The following is a 15,735-nucleotide window of genomic DNA, read 5'->3' as shown; positions in this document are numbered from 1 at the left end:
ACTCCTGCAGGTCTTACTGGCTCTCTGTTTGTTGGCAATTTCTTTGAATCACAAGCCCTGTCGTGTCAATCGTTTTGTCTCTCCGTTTCCTGAGAGGCTTACATAAATTTCAGTTTTCACTCGCCTTTCTGTTTTCAGCCTGAAGAATAACATTGTTCTGCTTTTCTCCCTGTCCTGGGGGAAATAAAATTAACTTCATCACCCAGAGTGTGATAAAGAACACTTGCTGCAAGAGGTGGTATAGGGTCAGTGGGGGGAGTTGACCTTGAATTGAGGGCATACACGCCATGGATCCCTTTACCATCCCAGCTCCCGGGGGCCATCACTCTGAAACACAAAATGCTTTTTCTTGTCTGACCTGAACGTCAGGCTGCTTCATTTTGCCCAGTGGGGCCAGGCATGAGGCCTTTATCAATATGGCATTTCATTTGCTGTACAGTATGAGAAATCCCTTTGCAACAGAAAAAGGGCATTGCATAACAAAATAATGAAAGACCAGGCATTAGAAAAGGATTATTTTAGACCTGGCACCATATCCATCATTGAAAAGTGTGCTGCTGAATGCCAAAGGAAAGTGATATCTGTCAGCAGAGAGCTGTCAGGCTTGTATGTCACTACTTTCATTTTGGAGCTGCTGCATAAAAAAAAGAGGACAGGGAAATGAGAATAGCTGGCCTGGCCTCTCTCTCCAAGACCTCAACACTTTGCAGAATTTCTTGATGCTCTTGCTACTTCCTCCCGAAACAGAAGCCACGTTTTGTCTCTGTAGTCCTTTCCTATTTATCACCCTTTTGATAGCAGAGTCTTACATTACAATCTACCAAATTAAATATGAAATATTAATTTGTTACTGGAAACAAGAAGTATGTGGCAGCCCTCCGAGAGGAAGAAGGTTGAGTTTTGCAAGTGCAGGAGGGAAACAGGACAGTTCTATTCAGCAAAGAGCTTTCCATAATGGGTTGGTGGGGAGAGGGCTGAGATGAAACAATAGTCCCTTGAAGATTGTTTTTCCTAACCTTCCACTTTAGAGCAGTAGCACATCAGTCACTTGATAGCACTGAGAAGCATTGTGACCAGAGCTTCCTGCCTAGTCTTGTCAAATTTATAATAGGCAAAATGCATTTCATCTTTTCTAGCCTCTGTTTGGGTAAATAGGACATTAGTAGCACTGTGTAGGGCTATTTAGAAAATGCCTTGGTAAGTTTCTGATCCTTCTGCACAAATGACTAAACAACAATAAGAGACTTTGATAGAATAAATAAAATTCCGTGCTAGTCTTGCAGAATTCAAGATTTCCCACCAAGAAATCTTTGACTTTTTCACAGAAAATAAGTAGCAGGTTGTGTTCCCCCTAAACCACCAAGGTTCTGCTTGACCAATGTCAGATTTGATTTCTTTTTTGAGCTGACTGTGAACCACAGTGAACAGTTATGCATTTCTAACAGGGCATCATGCTATTTCTGTAACTCTTGGAATCATCATAGAAAAGGTTGGCAAGGCTTTAAGGTCTGGACCATGACCCAGGAGGTCACACAAGAACCTTGCCCTTTTTATGATTCATTATGTCCTACAGAGGAGCTTGAATGGACCGGAGAAGAATGGCACAATGTTCTCCCTTCCCCTTCAGTTCTTCCAGTAGCAGTAGATCAGTTTGACAATTCTCGGCTGCATCAAAAAGTTAGAGAGTAGCCAATAATGAAAGATCTTTCATTGCAAAGAATTCACTTTGGAGTCAAATGTTCCAGCTTTCTTAAGATCGTCACACTAAAGTGAAGGAAAAATCAATGCTTCACAAAGCCAAGTATAAAAAGTGCCCTCGTCCCCACTTGAGGTGACAAATGGATATTAATTTTGTCAGAAGGCTGCTTTCACAGGGACTTGATTCTCTTGCTTGCTTTATTTAAAGTTGCTTACAAAATAGACCTCCAGATATAGGTATATAAATTCAACAAATAGTAATAATAATAAAAAGAATAAATAATAATTTAGAATCTTTCCGCTGCATTTTCACAAAAGGGAACTTTGTAAAGTACTGCTATATGCTATTTTGAGGATTGATAATATTTGCTGTTGGTACTTTAAAGTCAAAATGTTCAACCCAATGAATGATTGCAGGAGGGATGGGGAGCCTGTCACAGCCCAGATGTTGTTGGATTCCAATTCCCATCAGTCCCACCAGTATAGCCAATGGTCAGGGACGGCAGGAGTCGTAGTAACAGGTCCTCCTCCCTGCTTTACAAGATACACTGAGCTGTGAACAGAATGTTTCAATAGCACTCTTGCTCCTGGACTAGCTAGGTTAAATTCAGAAATATATTGGCTTAACCTTAGAATTTGGAGTGGAGATTACTGCATCAATTTGTTTATTTGCCTTCAAGACCCGAAACATTGTTCTTTGAGTAGTCCTGGAACGTTGACTTGCAGATGGGTGTCTGCTTTTCCGTTATATTATCAGGTGAATGAGATCTTCCCTGTTTTTTTGCAGTGATTCAAGTTCTTTGCTGTCAGTTATTTCACATGCACACAGTGTTCAGAAGTCTGTTTTTCCTCCATTGCCCTCTCCCTAGGAGTTGGTGGTTGCACTGAGTCACCTTGTGGTCCAGTATGAAAGCAATTTCTGCACTGTTGCCTTGCAGTTTATGGAAGAAGAAAAGAACTATGCACTGCCATCACCAGCTGCTCCAGGTAATACATCATTTTCTTTATTAAAAAATTATAATAAAACTGTGGAAGGTAATTCTATGAGGGAGGGCAGTTTATTGGCTAAATCACATATTTTTGGCAACCCTCCACCCAAAAAAACCCCTGATTTTGTGTGTGAAGGTCAAATGAGGGCTTCATATTGGCTCCATTCACACATCATGGTAGATTAAAGATTTATTGTGGAAGGACAAATAGTTCCCACTTCACTTCTCCCCTAGCACAAGCAGGAGCAACAAACCACAGTCCCTGCTTTAGCATTGCATCCAAACGAGGAGCCATGGTTTGTTTTATTCTAAGCAAACTTTGATATGAAGCTAGGGTTTATTCTTACTGTGACATGTGGACTGGGTCAGTGTTTTCTATCGCTTCTCCTCTTCTCTTCCTTCTCTTTGTACATTCTTCTTAATTTGGGAAATACAGAAATCTGGATAAATTGTTGCTGGCCTTTTATCTCGTGAAATGTCATCTTAAATATTAAATATCCTGGATAATCTCTGGGGACTTGGGAACCTCTCCTGTCAGATAATTTAGATGAAAATACAGTTGTCTCCCTGCAATGAGTAATTCAATAGCGCCTTTGTCTGAAAGAGTGGATTATATTAAAAAATATGAAAACCTACTTTCCCATTCCCTTGTCTTTCTTGTTGCCGTTGAATAAAATAATAACGTGTTTACTCAGGATAAATTAAAGCTATTATGTAAATAAAATGCACAAGAAGCATCTTATCTCCAGCATCAAGACCCAGCTATATCTGGCACAGAATTTCTAAAACTTTTATACAGCACAAATGCTTCTTGGATCTCTCTTAAGGAGGAAAACAGTTGAAATGCCAGGCTCTCGTAGTATACTGTAACTCCTGCAGCTAAGCATTTGGCTGGGGGCGGGAGGACCCTAAAGCTTTGGTTGACCTTTTGTTACAGAAAAGTTAACTAGCCTCACACCTCACCATCACACCCCGCCACATTCCTTTAAATTGGATTGTCATGTTAGTCCCATTAGAGTTAATGGAGCCTGCACAGCACATGGTCAGCAAAGTCTAAAATGAACAGATAGAAACAGTAACTCAGATTTAGGTCTTGTTTGCAGGAGGATGTATTCTCCTAATGCCAAAGTAGAGTACTTGCAGTAGTTAGTTTTCGTCTCCATTTATGGACTACCAAGGCCTAGCCCAACTTTGTATAATATTAGGCCACAATCATGCTAAAAACAGAAAGTTGTGATCCTTTTCCTGGGTGTTAGGAGAATGGGGTAGGAAATGAATAACAATATTGTCTCCATAGAAGGTGGAAGCCTGACTCCAGTGCGAGACAGTCCCTGCACACCAAAACTCCGTTCTGTCAGCTCCTACGGGAATATAAGAGCAGTCACGACAGTACGGAATTTGAATAAGTCTCTGCAGAATCTCAGTTTGAATGAAGAATGTAAGTTTGCTTTTCAGGATTCTCTTATCATTTACTCTCTGCATGCATGTATGCAAAGCTTACTCATATGATTGCTTCCAACCACAGCAATAATGAACCGACTCAGTGCCTATAAAAGTTTGGACGGCGTACCTAAGTGATGTGATGCAGGATTAGATCCGTAAAACATGAGTGGAAGAGAATTCACAGAAGAGCACTTTCCCGCCTCCTCTCACTCTCCTCCCACTGCCGCCCCATGTTAAAGGCCAATTAAGAGGGTCAGGGAATCCTCCAAAACAAGGTTGGAAGGGACGTGGGAGGTGCTGAAAGGGGACAGGGAAGTTCACATGATGCTTCCATGTGATTTGGGGTGATTTCCCCCTCCTCTAGAAATGCACCCATCACATTCTAGAGGGTCCTCTGACCCTCAGGATTAGCTTTTTGCAAGTGCAAGATGGAAGAATAGCACAGTAAGCCCCCTTCTGCTTGCAATTTCCAGTGTACTCAGTTGTTTTTTTTAAATAGATATTAAACTAGCCTGTCTTTATATCTTGGGGTTGTTCTTCCCATAACTTGAGTAGTGGTTCCTAATTAGCGCTGTACTGCAGACACCCTGTTTTTCAAAAGCCAAGCCATGGACCTTTGAAATGTTGACATCTCTGTGGTAGTTTTGGATATGTTATTGGTGCCACCATACCCTCTAGTGCAAAACAGGGACGTGCTCACGTGTGAGTCATGTAACCAATGCAAGAGCACAGCACCAAAAAGCACATTATCTTAAAACTATTGTACTCACACGTTGCGTTTAAATTTACTATTAGCTTTAAACTGTCATTCTTTGCAGAATATATACGTTTTTTTCTTTTCAACTCTTGAGTAGTAGTTAATCCTTACATTGAAACTTGTGGCCAGAGTTCTTGGTTTATCCTTTTCAGTGCTCTTGCATGAGAGCACGGCCCCCCAAAATGGGATGTCCCAGACATCTCATTGGTGGGTATGTTGGTGGGTATGTGTGATGGACCTCCTATGTGGGCCCCCTGGGGTCTGCAGGCCACCAAGTGGGAACCACTGCTCTAGAGCAAGATTTTCCACAGCCGCCAATACCGACACCCTGTGGTTGATGCAATCATGCAGGAAATGAATGAAGACCTGGGGGTCAAGAAAAGGGCCTAGGAGTGAAAAAGAAGTTTACGAGGCATAATGCCAAAAAATTAATTGAGAGCTTTGAGCCTCAGAAATATAGGCACAGGCATTTACAGAGTACACCTCCCTTCCCAATGATGAATCTCTATATTTAATAAGATAATTTTACAATACATCAATTTTATGATTTATGGTCATGGTGATGGATGATTAAGAAATGTTAATCATATATTGATATTTCTTGACTTTATTTCATTTACGTTCCGAAGAATTTGGGTTGGAGTCAATGACAACTTTATTGGCACATCGAGGGGTCAGTGTACTCGGAAGTTTGAGAATTCCTGCTGTACACTGATACTCCAAGGAATACTGTCCTTGCACACTTGCTTCTCTCAATGTTTCCGTACTTATTCTTTGTCTTCAACAGCTGGGAGCTCTGTCGCCTTTTCCCCTGGGAACTTGAGCACCAGCAGCAGTGCCAGTAGCACCTTGGGCAGTCCTGAAAACGAAGAATATATCCTGTCTTTTGAGACCATTGACAAGATGAGAAGAGTCAGCTCCTACTCGTCACTGAATTCACTGATAGGTGAGCCTGCACATTTCCAAGCCGCCTCATCTCTATTCTGCAGTGTATGGTAGGAAAGCTTTGAGGAGGAGGAGTACTTTGTAACAGCACATAGTCTCTTAATGTGAGTGGACAGCAACCTGACAAAAGGAGATGGGAAATTTGTTTGAAGTTTTTTGTGTGGATGCAGAACAATGACACAGCTGCATTTGTGTGTGAGAGTGTGCCAGCTTTTTGAAAGGGGATGATGCATTTTCCATGGTTAACAATCCCAGCAAAAGAACCAAACGTTGATTGGAATTTGCAGCTGCTTCCAGCATTCTTACCTAGAAAACTGGGTGTTTATATTTGACTTTAGTTTTGATGCACTGCCTTGTTGATAGTAACATCTATGTTGGCTACAATATACAGGAGCAGAGCTTTCCAAATTGTGTGTCACAACACATTAGTGTTTTGGCTGCAGTGTGTAGGTGTGTCGCACAATGTGTGTCCGTATCTCTTAAAAGGCATTAGTTTAACCTCTGGTTTGCTAGTAAAACTGAATTACTATGTCGCAAAATGATGCATGTCTAGGAAGTATGTCACCAACATGAAAGGTTTGGAAAGCTCTGTACTAGAGAGTGGGGCTGACTGTTACTTCAGTTTCTGTTGCCCTGTTTTCTAGGGCTTATGGAGAACTCTATATGAAGCCAGTTGTATTCATGTTTCAGTCTGAATCTGTGCATCAGTTAACTAAGTGATCCATGGAGCTTGTGCAAAGAGGAGCGGGGATTGGGATGGAGACAGAATTCTTGTACCTTGCTTTCTTATTTCTCCTCCACTACCATTACAACCTTCCCTCTTACACCCACCTCACCTCATTTCCAGTCTTTGTCTGGGCAGGACAGGAAAGCACCCAATTAGAACAACTGCTCCTTTTGCATCATAATGGACATGGTTAACTCTTGTGCCACAGACATTTCGTCCACACTTAGCTCCTGTGTTTATGTGGAGGTGAAAAGGGGGAAATAGGTCAGACCACCCAGATCAGGAAAGAAAAGTGCTACTGGCTTGGCCCTGCCCTAGTTTCAGTACCTGGCACCTCCTGTTATAAGGCTGAGTTGTAAAACTTGAGGCCTTGGGAAACCATGGGCTAGACGGGCAAATAGTCTGACCCAGGTGTAAGGCAGTTTTCCATGTCTGTTTTCTTGTAAGAGTAGCATGGCAGGATTACAGTGCTTTGGTTCCTGTAGGATTGTTTGTTTGTTGTAGCTAAATTACTCAGGCTTGCTATGTTAATCATCCCAGTCCCAAGACTAAAGTAATGTAGATTTTTAAGGAAGAGTGAATTGGTCGGATATTAAACTCACACAGACCGTTCCAGAGCATAAAGCACAATATTGCTCCTAGACTATGATTCTAACTAATCATCGATCACATTAAGATGATGACAAATGGTCACACAGCCATTTAAATTTGGCTACATGATAACATTGCAAAGCCAAGTAAGCGAGGACAGGAAATATTTGCATTGCCTTTGTGCTTATTTGGAGCCCTGCCTGCTGAAAAGGCATAGTTTTTGAAGGGGGATAAGAGTTTCTCTAAAAAGTGGGGGGGCCCAACTTTAGCTCAGCCCTGTAAAATGGCCCACTGTTTCAGTTCCTGTGGGTATTTCTCCATAGTCTTCTGCTAATGTAAAGAGGTGCATATTTTGTTATTTACATGTGTCTTAAAAGAGTTTTAGAGCACAGCTGAAAAACATAGCCTAGGAATGAGATGAGTGAGAGCATCTTGAAGCACAAAAGCAGCTCTCTAGTGCCTTCCTCATTCATATTCAGACAGGAACAGCTCATATCCAGCTGTAAACGACATAGCTTATGGAAGTGTTTAAAATTCATAACTTACACGGAATCCCATTACTTTCAGCACTTACCTCTTTAAGGCCAGGGTTTTTCTTCTTCCTCCATGATTTCTTTTTTCTCCTCCTTCCTTTTTCAAATGCATCTTCCAGCCTTGCCTCTGCTGCATCCTAAAGGAAATGGTAAAAAAGAAAAAAGAAACCTGAACTTGGTCCATAGGGTTGCGCTTGAGTTGACCTGAATGGCAGATTATGTAAACTTTCAGAATCTTGTCAACTCCAACACATTCTCTCCTGTTTAAATTTCTTCTCAATTACACTGGGCAGGAGGGGGATAACCTGTTCAGGACCAAAGGCCACAATAAGAATTTCATGAGCTAGATGGACTCAGACCACTTACACATAATTGACACTAACATTGTAAGATTATTATGGATTTCTAGGCAATGAAAAGTTGCACTTTCTTTGTGACACCATTTGTGTAGTTGGCAGTGTACTGTTCAGGGTAGACTATGAGCTCATTTTGGGTGATGAACAAGGTCTAGAGGAGACTGGCTTGGGATATGAGGCAGTATTGAGAAGCAAGAAGCAAGCATAGACTCCTGGGTATCTGTGGCTGGATCAGGTTGTTCCCAATAGCTCCCTAGGCAAACTCCCAGGGAAGAGGGATGTTATCTAACAAGAGTCTTAGCCCATCCAAATAGGCCCAAGCTCCAACCTCTTAATGGAGGGCAAGTAACTTGGAGCATGGCACTCCATTGTTGTCAAGTGGGCTTCCAGGTATGTTATCTCTGTTGGGAGTCTTAATGGAAGTGAAGGTTATGGGTGGTTGGTGCGGTGATGGAGTTTTGGATCCTTTCTTGAGATGGGCCAGTGTTTGGCTCTGTATAGGGCACCTTCATGGATTCAGTTAGCTTTTTTTAGCTCATGGCAAGTAGCTGACTAGCCTAGACTAATTCTCAGGTCAGCCGTAGAGTCCCTTCAGCATATGAAGAGCGGGGAAAGGCAATATTGAACAAGTAATAATTTATGCATAGAGAGGGGCAGGATGGAGATAAAAGCATGTGAGGAATGGCTCCATACCTCCATAGTAAAGCACATGGTTTGCATGCATCTGTTCTCAGGTTTCTTCCCTGGCATCTCTGGTTCAAAGGGTCTCAGGCAACAAGACTGAGAAAGCCCTCTACCTGAGACTTCAGTGAACCACTGCCATGCAAAGCAGACAATACTGGGTTAGACAGAGCGGTAGTCTTCTGACTCCATATAAGGCAGTTTCATATGTTCAAAGCCTTTTGATGCTTTCGTGCATGGGGCCTTTTCTCTCAGTTGCAATCTGTTTATTATCATTTCTTAATATGCACCTTTTGTTATGCTGCTAAATGTGAAATTTATTGTTATTTCATAGCAGTTGGTGGGGTGGGGTGAATCCAACCCTCCTGACCCTGACATCACAGCTGAATGCTTCAACGAATTAGAATTTTGCAACAGTCTGCTGTAAAATAAATATCCTTAGAATTATATAATTCTGAGCCCAGGAACTTATTTAGAGCTTCAGAACTGAACTGAGCTCACAATACATCTACACCAAAATCAATTTTGGTTACACCCACACCCACCCACACAGACACACACCCCTTTCCAGCTTTCTTCATTCTTTCAACATAGTTTAAGGGCAAGGAGTCAATCTGTTGTCATCTTTGTAAAACAGCTGGAGGTCAGAAATCTGTGTTGATCTACTTCAAATCACACAGTGATCTACCATTAGATCCTGATCTGTCTTCTGCTCACCCTGTTCTAGCACAATAGGCATAAATTCGCTTCTCCTCTGCAAATGCATGCATTTTAACAATCCTCTCCCCCACCCCACTTCCAGGCTATGTGAGGCCATAGCACTCCGATAAGTGGGTCAGGCTGAGGTATTTTGCTTCTCTAGAACACTGCAACTCCACCAAATTTTGTGCTTAGGTCTACCTTTTGCTACATATCCAAATGATATCTGAATCCCATTTTTAGCCCTTTCTCATCTTGAACATACTGTATTTGTGCTTTTATGCTAATGCAATTATCCAAGCAAAATGTGGTTTGCCTTGGAAATGAGTTTTCTGAAACTTCCAGGATCCATCAAGCCTGGGGTTTGCCTGATTTGATGGGGAAACGGGAGTTATAAGCAGTGTACTTAGGAATCCACCTATACATAATGCTATTTACAGAATAATGTAACTGTTCAGAGAGTGAAGTTATGGTCTTTGTAGGGCTAGGATAAGAAAAGGTAAAACATGAGATGCAAAGGAGAGGAAAGATAACATTTATTACATTTTATTATTATTACATTTATATCTTGCTGTTCTTCCAACGAGCTCAAGTCAGTATCCACTGTCCAGTTTCCTCTTCTGCTATTTAACCTCACACAATATTCCATTAAAGGTTTATAACACTAAGAGAGAGTGACTGGCCCAGGGAGCTTTATGGCTGTGCAGAGATTTTAATTCTGGTCTCCCTGGTCCTAGTGTGGCACTTTAGCAACTACAGCACAATGGTTAGGCTTAAGAAAAAGTGGGGAACTTTTCAAAAATGATGTGTGTTGCCACAAGCATGCATATTTAGATTGCTTTTCTCATATGCAGATTTAACAAGTCATTTGTGCTCTCATTTTAAACCAGATGAAATGTCGGGTGTATCACCCAATTAAACAAATCTTAGTAAATTAATTGTACACACTTTAGGTGGCATAAATGGGAGTACCTCATTGAAGATGGCACTTGCTATCAGCAGGTTTTACATTTGCACTTAAAAATAAAATAAGTTAAATAAATAAATGTGCTGGTTGATTGGTCAGGACACCATTTTCATAAATAATAAAAAAATTGGTTAATCTACTTTAATTGCCTGCCATGTTGGCAAAATATGCATGATATAAAAGAGCAAATTAGTTAACACAACAAAATAGTAAAAGAAATAATAGCTGGTAGATTTTTATAAAATTTATTTTACATATGTCATATGGCTATTCACTCTCACTGAGTCCCATGCTTCCCACCATCTTTGCCTGCTTCCCACCATCTCTAGTTTTCCCTGTGGCCTTTCCCAGTTTTACCAGGGGTATGTGTAGAGGAGGTAAACTGGCATATGAAAAGGTTCTCACTTTGTTCCTGATGACACAGTTGTGTTGCCAAGAATGCTGGGATCTGTAGCTCTTAATTCCTCCCTGCTCAAACCATCAAGACAAGAAATTAAACTTGATTTAATCTCCACCGGGTTGCAGGGTCACAATAATAACTTAAAGGTGGGTTCTTCAGTGTCCCTAGCTTTCTTTAGCTCCAATTTACCTACCCTTTCTCTCCCCTCTCCCCAGCTCAGTAAATTTGGGGTGGTAGGAAAGCAGCAGTGAATATGAAGATGACTGACACTTAGGCAAGCTAATTATGGGCTAAGACAAACTTGGGTTAGTTTGTAATTAGAATGGAGGAAATTCTGAATTTTGGCCCCATCCATTGTTGTGCAACTAGGGACTGCAGTGTTGGATTCCTCCAGCTTCTGATCTCTGACTAAGCCAGGCACTGGTGGGAAATTAAATGACAGCACAGCTATCTCAACTTTTGTGTGCCATGCCCTTTTCAGTACTTAGGGTGGTGAGGCAGAAAGATGTAAACCATTTGTACTGCCCTAATCATGGCTGTTAAATTGAATGAAGAGCCATGCATATCTGAATAAAAACCAAAAACTATCAATGAAGAAGGCAATTTACTTCCCATGTTCATTGCTAAAAGGAATCATTTTGCAACTCTGTACTGCAAGGTCCATTTAACCAGTGTTGAATTGGCCCAGCTAATTACAGAGCTGTCATTTTAGATGAACTTGCAGCGTATAACACTCCTTCCTCGTGCTTTGTTTCTGCATCCCTTTTTTATTTATTATTGTACTCCATTATGCAGAAGTAGAAAAGCTTCCCCACCCCCCCTGCTGCTAGTATTTCCTTTCATCAGCACACTGACTCAGTTGGTTCAAGCTTGACACGAAGCAATTTTGGATGCGTCATTCATGTGAATCAGTGCTATGAGCAATCCTTTCATAGGGGGGGGGGAATAAAATAAAATAATGTATAGGGAGCTAGGGGGGTACACTTTCTAATGAGTCAAAAAAATCTTCATAGAAATTCCCTCTGTTCTCCTCAGCGAGTGAGTGAATGAGGAATTGCAGTGGTGAATTCCGTTTTAAAAAAAAGATCAGATATATTAAAACCAAGTCTTTTGTGTGAGCTCGCTCTTTCTTTTTCTGTCATAAGAGAGTGCTGGTGTGTGTTAGTACAGAGTGCTGGAATACTGAAACACAGATTCCTTCTCCACCTCACCCCTGGTCTTTCATGAACTTTAAAAGGAATCTCAAACAGTTGAGATTTCCCAGAAGTCCTTATGTAACTTTCTGCACAGAACTAAGAGCACAGGAGGCAGAATGCTGATCAGGGAGAAGAGGGCTGTAGAGAGCTCTCCTGGTGGTACAAGCTGCCTGATGCATTGACAGCTGGCATCTTCTTGACTTTCATCATTTTTTCCTGTGCCTTCCAGAACACACGTGCCAAAAGTCAGGTTTGTTCTATGATCTCAAAGTCTGGCACAACAAAAGATACAAATTGTGTGCAGAAAGTTCTAGACTAAGTGAGAAGATACTAGCCAAAGCTGAGCTTTGTCATGACCCTGGGGTCAGACTCCCCTTATTCAGCTTGATGAGGCTGGGGATTCAAGATGGGAGAGTGAATTGCTCTCAGGACCAACCCCAGATTACATACTAAGAAGCATTTGTGCAAGAGAAGCCCATTGCGCCAGTACCTCTACAGCCCAAGAAGATCATGTTGTCCTCCTCTGATTCAGCTCAGTGGAACCTCTGTCTCCCACACTCAGTCAGAGTCCATGACTGCTAAAGCAAGCTGGGCACCTTTAAACAAAAAGTCTCTTCACACAGTTGGTGGAGCAAGTTCTAAGCAAGTGAGCAAGTTTTAAACAGGGGAATGTAAAGATTTTGGTATCACATTGCAAAGGAAAAGTTAGGCCGGGGTAACCATCCCCTCCCAGATAATATAGACTACAACTCCCATCATCCCTGTATATTGACCATGCTACCTGGGACAGATAGGAGTTGCAGTCCAAAACATCTGGAGGACACCACATTCATTAATCCTGGCTGTATCCAGGTGGACTAGGAAGCATGGGAAGAGATGCTTAGATGCTTCTGTGCATGGTTGCAGCAATGGCCAGGCTGTAGTTTGTTACATTTTGATGATTATCTGTATTATTCAGAGCAGACCCATTGAAACAAATGGATAATTTCAGTGGATCTTATCTGATTATGACTTAGTTTGGATATCGCTCTTTGTACATTTATTTGTAACCTACCTACAATCTGAAGTAATTGAAGTGGCTTCCTCCCCAACATCTCACACATCTCACCTGGGTAAATACAGAAAAGGGATGGGACCATGAAGTTTGAAAAGGGTTACCTTTGCAACATGGTGAAGAGGAGCTAATATTAAGTTTTGCTAGAACATGTACTGCTAAATCCATTGTGTGTCAGGCAATCAAACAATCATTTGATCTGCATGAGCAAGTGAAAAGTCAAGAAGTAAGGCTGAAAGCTTTTTTTCCTGTCAAAAAGGAAACTGACCCATTTAACTAATCCATACACATCTGACTAAGTCATTGGGCAAAAGTTCACAACTAAACTATCAGAAGTGATTCTTTTGCCCCAAACGTTGTGTAAAAATTATGTTAGGTGCAATCACAATACTGATGGGAGGGATTTTCTTTCCAGTGTGTATTGTTTTTCATATTCTCCTGGGGAAATAACAGTACCATTTCATTAGCAATTAGTTATGACTGTTGGTGTGTGTGGTTTTTTTTTAAAAAAAACCATTGTCATCATATTACAGCATCTATCTTAAATGAATAAGAGAGCTCAGCTTTCAAAGATCCTGTCACAGTTTTGAAATACAGTCTAAATCTGGGTTGTAGATTATTTGAGACTGCTAATGTGCTCATATTCAAGTAAAATAACATGTCCAGGAATCATTACCAGTCATACAACTAGACTCTATTAGCATTTATAATTTGACCTCTGAGTCTCTATGTCTAGTAGTAAATTGAAAGCATACTCATTAATTAAAGAGATTGTAATCTCCTTCTGGCAGGGATTTATCTTTTGCCTGTGAATATATGCAAACCAGCATATATCCTGATGCTGTTATATAAATAATAACCGTAAATAATAATACTGAGTCTGGGACATTGTCACAGTTATAAGATCAGTATATAATATGATAAATTGGCCATAGGATTTAATTCAGAAATACATTCTTTTTTCCCCTTTTGCTTCTAGGAGTTTCTTTCAACAGTGTTTACACACAGATTTGGAGAGTCCTCTTACACTTGGCTGCTGACCCATACCCAGATGTTTCGGACTTGGCTATGAAAGTGCTCAACAGCATTGCTTACAAGGTAAACTATTGAGTTCTCAAGATTTCACAAACTATAAATAAGTGGCTCCTGCACTTCTCCTTTTGGAAGGCTTTCTGTAATGATGTTACCAGTCAGTGAGAGCTTGTAGAATAGATTCTCACATAAATTTGCTTATTTTGGTTGTTACTTTTTATTTATAGTCTACTTTAATCAAAGAGCTATAGCCTGAGGAATAGCACTTAAAATGAAAAGAAATAGTTAATTCTCCACACCCTGCCAAAAAACAAACAAACTTGCAGTCTAAATCAGGTACAGGTCATACAGAGGGGAAGGGGAAATTTTAAAATTATGCATTATGTTATTAGACTGAATGTGCCTTAATCCCATTAATAAACTTATTCTGATTTCCTGTAGCAGTCCCCTTCCCCAAAACACAATATACAGCTATTCATCCTAGTTCAGCTCTGCTTTTGTGGAGGGGCTGAAACTTAACTCTTAACTTTGTCCTTCTTCGCCTTCTGCAACTCTGCCCTCTGAGGGGAGAAAGAAAAAGGAGAGTAGATGCTCAAACAGCTCCAGAAGAGCGTAATAGGCAATTGCTAGCAGGAAGGTAGCAGTTATTAGAAGAAACTGAATTATGTAACATGAATAACCCTGTAGATAGGGCTTTCCTTTAATGTCTAGCTAGTAAATTTGACTTGCGGTTTTGGTTATTTTCTTTGCAAACTCATTTAGATTATGCAAGTGAGAGTAAGACTGGATTGCAGATTGAAGCCACAACTGCTGCCCAGTGCAGGTGATCTAGTACATGTGAGTCAGCATGCAGACACCCCATCCCACTCCTCACTTCTCCTGTATGGATTGAAAGCACCACCATTATTGCTATTCTTCATTTTGCAAGGATGATGTGTGTTTCACTCCAGAGGCTGCCATCACTGCTGTTTTTGGAATTATTAGCTCAAATAGTGTTGATAACTGGGCTGTTTTGGAAATCACTTGTGATAACAAATCTTCTACCACAAACAAAGCACTACCTAAACATTTAGATAAAATTTGCTCTTGAAAATACTACCCCCATCACTCTCTAGATTGTAGCTAGGAGCTATTTGGATATTGTCTTTCTTATGTTCTTGGCTCAAGCCCTTCTGGTTGCTCCAACAAACAAACAAACATGAGCCAGTCCAACATGAGGTGAGATCTCTTGCTGATTATTCATTCCAACAATGTAGCTCAAGAACTTGAGGCTAAATGTTCTATGAGAGATGTCACTATCTTAGTGCGCTGAGAGGTGTCCTGTTTAAACCTGTTGTTCTCCTTACAGTGCTATTTTTTCTTTTAAAATGTTTCTTTACTGGCACCCATGACCCACTGATTAATCTCAGCTGATTGGCTAAATCTCTTTGGGTAGTTTTACGACACTGTACCAGACGAATTTAAGCATAAGGAATGAAAAATCTCGTACCTGATACTGAAAATGAATGAAGGGGGAGATTTATATTTTAAATCTCTGTTCTTGCTCGTATCATTGTTACACTTACATTCATAAGATAAAGCGATCAACAATATGTATCAACAGTATGCATGCACATATACAGTGCACTTACCTGTAGACCAGGTTTCTGCTACTTAGATACAATAGA

At 40.8% G+C, this 15,735-nt stretch overlaps 1 protein-coding gene across 2 annotated transcripts in view; it reads left to right on the top strand.

The window, feature by feature from the left end:
- Positions 1-15,735, top strand: part of RPTOR (regulatory associated protein of MTOR complex 1) — a 302,464-nt gene that overhangs the window by 221,888 nt on the left and 64,841 nt on the right. For both annotated transcript variants that reach the window (XM_081899559.1, XM_081899558.1), the window contains exons 18-21: positions 2,568-2,685; positions 3,985-4,125; positions 5,675-5,833; positions 14,016-14,134. In XM_081899559.1, the coding sequence (XP_081755685.1) occupies positions 2,568-2,685; positions 3,985-4,125; positions 5,675-5,833; positions 14,016-14,134 (537 nt within the window). The remainder of the gene's footprint in view (positions 1-2,567; positions 2,686-3,984; positions 4,126-5,674; positions 5,834-14,015; positions 14,135-15,735) is intronic.

The sequence above is a fragment of the Podarcis melisellensis genome (genome assembly GCF_964234715.1).
Source record: "Podarcis melisellensis genome assembly, chromosome: 2".
In the NCBI taxonomy this organism is placed as follows: domain Eukaryota; kingdom Metazoa; phylum Chordata; class Lepidosauria; order Squamata; family Lacertidae; genus Podarcis; species Podarcis melisellensis.
The sequence above is the reverse complement of the archived record's forward strand: the minus strand, read 5'-3'. Positions and strand labels throughout refer to the sequence as shown.